Source organism: Theobroma cacao, chromosome 1 (assembly GCF_000208745.1).
Source record: "Theobroma cacao cultivar B97-61/B2 chromosome 1, Criollo_cocoa_genome_V2, whole genome shotgun sequence".
NCBI lineage: Eukaryota > Viridiplantae > Streptophyta > Magnoliopsida > Malvales > Malvaceae > Theobroma > Theobroma cacao.
In genome coordinates this window covers 6,670,029-6,678,788 of record NC_030850.1, presented here as the reverse complement: position 1 = coordinate 6,678,788, position 8,760 = coordinate 6,670,029, and the positions used below count along the sequence as shown (strand labels likewise).

The window sequence follows — 8,760 nt, the reverse complement described above, 5'->3', positions numbered from 1 at the left end:
AAATAATTATTAATATTTAAATTATTAATTATTAATATTTTAATTAAATTCTAGATTATTAATATTTAAAAAATCTAATAAAATAAAATGTCATATAAATAATAAAAAGTGTTTTTATCTTTTTATTTTCTATTCCTTTCTTTTTCCAAAATTATTGTTACCAACAAACACTACAATAAGTTATAAAATTATTCCTGTCCTATTCCCTTTGTCATACCAAACTAAGTAATAATTATTCTATTCTAATCCCACCTCATTCTATTCTCACATAATAACTATTCTATTCTATTCCTAATTATTCCGTCAACCAAACGTACTATTATAGAATGGAACAAAGTTTATTATTATATAAACAAAAATATGTTGTATCAAAAAATAATAAACTAATAATCATAACAGTTAAGACTTTGACTAACAATTGTTACTAATACTAAAATTGATTAAGAAATTAAGAAATAATGATAACTTAATAATATTTAAATAGAAAGATGAAATAAAGTAGGCACTTAATGGGATTGGCTCAAGCTGAAAACTGTGTGGAAAAAATGCCTCTGGCTCTGAGTCTGACCTGTGGTTTGCAGGTGAGTCGTAGTAATCTGGGCTGTATTTTCTTAAGGTTGCTCCTCTGATTTTGATATGAACTAATTTATCCCAAGGCCACCTGACTCTTATTGGAGTAGAAAAGAGTAAATTGACCCCTAATAGTTTCCATTCTTTGTCGGATTTATCCTAATCCAATACACATATCGCAGTCTGCAAAATGAGTTGGTTTTCCACTCATGCTATCTGTGGCACGATCGAAACGAGAGAAATCAGTTGACAAATGCTCTGTCGTGGGCCTTGCCCACCTCTTTCCCCTCCATTATGTGAAACTTCCACGAATCCTCCTCAACAATTTTTTTTTTTGTTTTTTTAAACAAAAAGTTAGGATTGCATCAGTCAGCTTTTAATCCAAAACTTTTGAATGCTCTCACGATATGCTTCGAGCAACTTTATTATGGACTTACTTGGATTTAGCTTTAATGAATAGCTACTACAAAAATTCCCAATGGCATGCATGCATGTGTCCAGTTTTCTCTTTTGTGACAATGTTCCCACCACTGTGTTTATTGTTAACGTCTGCAATTTTGATAAATTCATTTCATGCTAATATACTCCATAAAAGCTTCATTTAAGGGTTATCAGGTACACATGAAATTAACAAAAATTTACAAACGTCTCATGTCTATTTAAAATTAGTCAACTCAATATAGGAATAATGGAATTTAAAAACGGTACAAGCATATTTATACGCACTTGTAACATGTCTATTTTCCTAAATCTCGTAAGGATAATTTGGATAAAGAAAAAGATGATGCTTATTCTATGACTTATTTCCCATTGTCAATTAAATTTGTGAAGATACTTTGCACTCCACTTGGGAAGCAAAAGAACTATATACACAACACACCTGGTACGACTAAGGCTGAAGATTGTCGTTAGATTACACCTCCGGAAGATGGATTATTAAAGGGGAAACTGTACTACATGCCTTTTTTTTTTCTTTATGTTTTTATAGTTTAATTTTGTCTGTAAAGTGATAACATCAATCTTATTGTAAAGCTTAGTATCTTATAGCATTAATGTTTAAGTCCAGCTATGAACAGATGGATTATGGATAAGGAACAATGTTTAATTTATAACCTTAAACTAAGTTATTGGTTTCTTATTCTACCTCAGATTTTTGCAAGATCTCATAGACTATGTAACTTTAATTTAGAGCCACAAGCATGGGTTCTTTTTTTTATTATTGGAACTCAGTAGATCGCTATCGGACTACTTGCAAGCAACAAGAGCACGAACTGGATTTCAGGGATGATGCAAAAAGATTTTTGTTTGGTTTTGTGGGCTATGTTGGGGGTTAGGGATGGATCCAGGGGGACATCATAATATCTAATTGTGATCGGATGAGAACCAACAACAAGCACAGTGATCACATTAATTAAACTAATTTTTTATTATATATAGTTTCAATTGATAAATATGAAATAAGATTTGAGTAAAAATCATATGATGTGAACAGTAATATTCAAAATATCGTGCTATCTTGTCACTTTGGTTTAAAATCACACATGCATTTAGTTCTGCTTGATTGGATACCGTCTAAGTAACTAAGATAAGCAGCTTAATTATAGAATTTTTTTTTTTTATCCATGTGAGAAGATCAACTAAATCACTTTAACAAGGGAACGTCTATCAAACTGAATTAACCTCTTTAGTCTCAATTTAGAAGCATTCAATCACTTTTAATTACTTGTCAAATCAATAAGTTACAAGATTCTCTCATTAATTTTACAATTCAATCGTTTATTTTTTTTCCAAATAAGTAATCTTATAGTTTGATAATTCTAACATGAACATCAAAAGTCCCTTACCAATCCAAGCATTTTGGACTGTGTATAAATTTACCAATCCAAATTTCAATATACAACAAAATTAAATGGAAAAAAAGAATAGAAAGAAAATTAAAAACTTTAGCACATTTTTTGGGACAAAGATTTAGATTAAATTAATCAACAGTAACAAACATATGTAATATGATATCCAGGGTATATTTCGGCTGCTCCTTTGTATGGTTAGTGGGCCCTTATTTGGGATTTGGAGACGGGCGGAGGCTCCTTGGATGCTCATATCTGGAAAAAGTAACGGATAAAATCAATGATCTGTTGAACACTACTTTAGTCGTTCAACTTTCCCTATATATGATCTCCCCTCATTCGACTGCTCTGCCAAGCAAGTTTTATCCAAACTCTGCAAACGCGCTAAAAGCATGGATTCAGCTCCTTCTACATTCCTCCAAGATTTCCTTGGAAACTTTCACTCCAGAAAATTACTGCTATACAAACCTCCTAGCCAACCATCAGTTACAGCAGCTCCTCCGCCTTACTCTCAGAATACCAACTTAGATGAAAATGTTTTCATGATACTATCAGTCCTCTTGTGCGGCCTAATTTGCTCATTGGGATTGAACTTCATTGTCAGATGTGCGTTTAGGATCTCAGACAGGGCAGCTTCCGAGTCCAGTGACAACCCTTCAGCTGGAACAGTTAATAGAGGAATAGGGAAAGAAGCCCTGACGACTTTTCCTGTGGTAAATTACTCAGCGGAGATGAAACTGCCAGGGCTGGACACGGAATGCGTCATATGCCTATCCGAGTTTGTGCCTGGTGAGCGCCTGCGGTTACTACCCAAATGCAACCATGGATTTCACGTTCGTTGTATTGATAAGTGGCTTAAATCACAGTCATCATGCCCAAAATGCAGGCATTGTTTGATTGAAACATGCCAAAAAATCATTGGGTGTAATCAAACTAGGTCATCAGAATCACGTCTTCCAGCTCAAGACAACGTTGTGAATATGCTGCCACTGGAACCTGAAGGTATGGTACGTGATTATAGGGGAGTGAGATGAGCGTGATTCTTTTCTTTTGGCCATTTGTGGAAGGCCCTCTAGCACTTTAATGGTCTTATGTTCCATGTGGAAGCTCAATTCGGAGTTTGAAAGGCACCAAACTGACAACATTGATGTTCTTGCTTAAAGCGTAGACAAGTTCAATTTATAAAGCAAACCAAACTCGCCAAGAAAAAAACCGGCTGCAGTGGACATAATTTAAGCTGAGAATTACCGTCACGATTTCGGGAGACATATCTGAATTGCCGTCACAATTATCAGTTCCATTATGAAGATGATTTCATTGAGGCAATGGGGTGTAGTGTTAATAAATTTTAAAATGCAATGAAAGGATCTTCCTCAGATTCCCTTCAGCTGTTCTAGTGTAATGATCACCTGACTCTTTAAGATATTTTGTTGTCTCCTACTTGAATGATGAAGTGATTCAAGTGGGACTATGTTTTACTGCAGTCAATCTTTTCCCCCGTCAAAATTCCGTTAAGAAACACATGGATAATTGAAAGTTGATCAATGTGTAAAGTTAAAAAGCGGTTCACTCTCTCCTATTAGTGCAAAAGGGTAGTTAGAGATGCCTGATAAGAAAGGCACCAACAGACAAGCAAAAGGGAAAGCAAACACGCAACTTTAACCGTATTATGGAGACCTCATCATACTTTATCTTGAGCCATTCGAGACAAATTCAAAAGAGAGATAAGAGTAAGATGATGTGGTACTTGTTATTTTAGTTTATCTCAAAAATTTTTTAATATCAATTTGCCAATTGAAATCATTTGAAGTTAAGCTGTCTGGAAGAATCGTATTTGGCACCACCTCCACTGCAAATTTTATCGCCTCATTCGGACCATATTCTTGGTTGTGAATGAGTACAAACTACAAAGGAAGTCAATTAATTAAGAGCAAAAGAGATCTGAAATTTCACTGAGCCTACGTGCATGATAATGGATATTGGAGCGGGGTTCTAATTCTCAAAGCGTTTGGCTTAAACCAACTTTCTGCCTTTTATTATGCTGTTTATGCATATATATATATCTTTCCAGCATTTGTTCAATTCATATTACAACACTCATTGCTTTTATTAATAATAAAAAAATAAAAAATAAATAAAAAGCATGCTCTATCCTGTTCATTTGTTCCTTTTTACATCTTTCAAACGAGACCTATGGGGCCCTTCTTTTGGATCCCTTTGAAACTTGGCTCCTCATGTGCATTGTTTAAATAAAAAACTAACACCATATCAAGCAAGTTCCAAGACCTGCAAACAAATCCTCCTCAAACTTAAAACCACTGTTTTCTAAAAAAAAAAAAAAAGCTAATGCTGAGATCAGTGCCACATACATCAGAATTTGTTTACATTCAGCACATTGCAAGGGAAAATGGTTCTCATTGACAAACATGTTCCATAAGGAATATTTTTTGAATCAAATCCAATGTTACCCAAGTTCATAAAGTAAAACAATAACTTGCCCTCAAGGTATGCTCCCCATCTTATTCACTTTGACGATTTCGGATTGTGTGTAACTTGATCACCAAATACTTGGATGAGTGCAGTTCAAGTACGCAGCATTACTTGACCTTTGTGCTAATTAGCAGATGAGAAGAACCTAGTACAACCATAGAGTGGTGTCTTTTCATATAGAAAGTTAACGGCCACTTGTACTGAATAATCCACTACAAAGTTTGCTCAGCAAATAACAGCATCACTTCAGCTTTCAGCTAGTACTTAATTCCCACTTGTAAACTCCTAACCATATGTAAAAAAGTTCTTGTGATAGGGAGAAGAAGTGTTGCAAACAAATAAAAAGATATACCGAGGCGGAAGAGAGGAAGATTGGAGCAATTCTTAAAGTATTGAGTGTTGTGACAAGTGGAAGACAATAAGAAAAAAATTAGAGAGTAGAAGATAATTAAAGAGAGCATTTAGAGAGAGAAGCTCTCAAGTTGAGAATGTGTTAGCTCGGAAGGAGAGAGAAAAGTCCTCTTAAATGAATTATGAGGCTTTATATATAGTGGTAAAAGTGGCGGTTACTCAAAAATAGACTTTAATGTGCTTAATGAATGACATTATTATGAATAACATTAATGTGAGTAACCGTTACTGTAATTGGATGTAACAAGACTTATTCTCAAGTAAAAAATAATAGAAAAGATGTGTACAAGAATAGGTACAAGAAAAAAGCTATAGAAGAATAGGTACAAGAGAAAAAGATGTACATGAATAGGTACACGAAAACAAGGTAAGAGGATAAAACACTTGTACTTCAAGAAAAGATTAAGAAAAAGATCTTTTAACTACCTTCATATCTAAGTCACCAAGCCAAACTCCCCAGAATATTCAAGACGAAAATAACCCATGAACTATGCCACTTATTCCGAGTTGTTTTCATTGTCATCCAAGTGAAGTGGCTATTTTATTTGAAGTAGTTGTTCTATTTGTATTAGTTGTTTAATATGGAGTAATGCTTTACTTATTCTAATTGTTCTGCTTTAAGTAATACTTCACTTATTCTAGTTATTCTGCGTGAAGTAGCGCTTCACTTATTCCAGTTATTCTACGTGAAGTAGCACTTCACTTGTTCTAATTGTTCTCTATACAATATTATGTTGCAATATAATTCTTTAGAAAATAGGTATTAATCAAAATTAAGTATTTACACCATACTCACAAAAACATTATAGAAAATAGCTTGTGTGTAACACGTTGTAGTATTTGTTTACTAATTTCTGAACAAAAACCTGATTTTCCATCTTGTCTCTCTTGTTTTGCCCAACCTCTGTGCAATCCAACCCAGAGGATATGGATTCATTTAGTGGTACATCTAGTACAAAACAAAAACAAGTGCTTCCCTCTAGGATTAGCCTATCCCTGATCTATCAGTTTTATATGAAACATAGTAGAAAAGTAAAAAAGAAGTATCCCCCGCACATTTCTTCTAACAACTTTTGTCAAAAATCTATAATATTTCCCTGTGTATAAAGTACTTTACATTCAATTGGTGGTTCTGAAGTATTAAGTGCAGTATCCAGATAGATTCTGAAGTATAAAAATCAGACTACTTGTATGGCAGGAAGCCAATGACCTGATCTCATAGCAAAATACACAAATTAAAGAGCATGGGTTCTAGAAACCAATATCTTATCTAATGCCAGCAAGAGTGATTTGGCTGTAGATTGCTGATGATCCACCAAAAAATTAATATAAAGTGCAAGTTATTAGTATTACTTTGACAGCTAAGACGAATTAACCATAGCCAAAATCAACTTGCATTCCAATATAGGAACATCATTGGCCTATCCCTTAAAGACAGGACTGCTGAGCTAATTCTATTGTGAAACATTTGTTAATTTATGGTTGCAAGCCTGTCCTGCATAACAGCATACAAGTTGATCGAACAACTATGTAAGAGCTGCAAATTATTTCTCCAAGCAGCTAATTTGCTGGCTAGAAACCAACTCCACTACTGTCCCTATCATGATCCTTAAACGAATTCAAAATAATTTTTAACATCGTGCTTGGTGCTAAGGTGTCATCAGGTTAATTAACATACCTTGTTCCACAGATTCCGGAGTTCCCTATGTCTACAGATAATTGTAATAACAGCAGTGAAGATTAATTTGCAGATTGGAAATCCATACTTGGACAGACAGACAGACAACATAATATTTATGTTCATGGTACAGCTAGCATAGAGTTCATACCCTTAATAGCTGAACCGGTTTTATCAGATAACTCTACAAAATTAGAAAATCCAGGCTCAGAGAAAACTTTAACCTATATCAGTTTAACAAGATTATTCAGCAATTCAATAGAGAAGGCATGATAAAGAAAATGAAAATCTGTCCTCTTGTGTGCTCTTGAGTTTCTAAAGTCATCTTTAGTGTGGCAAAGGTTTATCAGTTAATCTCCATTCCCAGATGACTGGCTAGTGGCTACCTAGTTGAGCTAATTCCATGGATGGGAACAATGGATGGAAACTGCCACATAGCTCCTTTTGCTCTGCTGATAGATTAATTGCCCTTTCCAATTAGAAGATTATATGTTGAGCTATAAAAGGCTTAATTACTGAGGATCAAACTTGTCTTAGTCCTAAATAAAATCTTGGAGTGGTTTAATTACCCTCAACACCCTCAAGAAATATTCTCATATATACTTGGCAAGCTGGCTGCTTTAACATAATTTTATATTATAAGGCTCGGACACACCTTTTCAGTTTAACTTTTTCATGTATATATAATTCTTCAATGAAACCAACTCCTAGATCAAGTAGTGCAGCCATCAGAAGAACTAAAACACTTCGAAAATATGTCAACTTCTTCAAAGCCCACCCAATTCTCCCAAGATTTACTTGAAAACTTTCACCCAAGAAAATTTATCCTATATTCCTCTCTTTACCAAACAGAAGCCCCAGCAATTTCGCCAGCACCAGAAAACAGTTATGCCATCACTAACAACTTCGATACAAATGTCCTCATTGTGATATCAATCCTCATATGCAGTTTGATTTCCTCTTTGGGGTTGTTCTGTATTGTCAAGTGTGCACTTAAATGTTCAAGTTTAGTTGCTGCTGAACCTGATGCGAACCCTCCATCAAAGTTAGCAAATGCAGGAGTTGAGCAGAAAGCCTTAAAGGCCTTCCCAACTGTAAAATACACATCCGAGTTGAAACTACCAGGCTTAGACACAGCTTGTGTTATATGCTTGTCAGAATTTGCTGCTGGGGAGCGTTTGCGGATTTTGCCAAAGTGCAACCACGGATTTCATACTCATTGTATCGATCAATGGCTTAGCGCGCATTCTTCATGCCCTACATGCAGGCACTGCCTGACTGAAACAGATCAAAAGACTGTTAACTGCAGCCAGGCAGACTCATTGGAACATCCTCTCCCAGTGCAGGAAAGCAGGCACATGGTAGAGAACTAGAAATTTGTAAACATTTAAGGCATAATCACAGGGATAAACTTGGCAGGCTTTCGTGTAATCTACTCATATAAGGACATTTCAACAATCAAACTTTCTTGTCTGCTCACTGTAGACACATAAATTAAAAAAAAAATAATATAAAATATATAAATTAAATTAAATAAAGTAAATAAATAAATAATAAAAAAATCTAAGACAACAACTAATTTAAAATTAAGCATTAAATGGAATCATAAACAATTTATTTAATTATAAAAGGAAAATATAAGAGTAACTTAGAATAAAAAATGTAAGGTATAAAAAAATAATAATTAGAAATAAAATAGAAAATATGATAATAAAGAATAAAATAAAATAAAAATAATAATTAAATAATAAAAAAATGACAAAA

At 34.2% G+C, this 8,760-nt stretch overlaps 2 protein-coding genes across 2 annotated transcripts; both read left to right on the top strand.

The window, feature by feature from the left end:
- On the top strand, positions 2,734-3,955 carry LOC18611768 (RING-H2 finger protein ATL78). Its single transcript, XM_007048198.2, has one exon. The coding sequence runs from the start codon at positions 2,810-2,812 to the stop codon at positions 3,449-3,451; it is 642 nt and encodes a 213-aa protein (XP_007048260.2). The 5' UTR covers positions 2,734-2,809; the 3' UTR covers positions 3,452-3,955.
- LOC18611767 (RING-H2 finger protein ATL78) lies at positions 7,734-8,416 on the top strand. The gene has a single exon (XM_007048197.2). It carries the CDS (start codon positions 7,752-7,754, stop codon positions 8,367-8,369), a length of 618 nt encoding a protein of 205 aa, XP_007048259.2. The 5' UTR covers positions 7,734-7,751; the 3' UTR covers positions 8,370-8,416.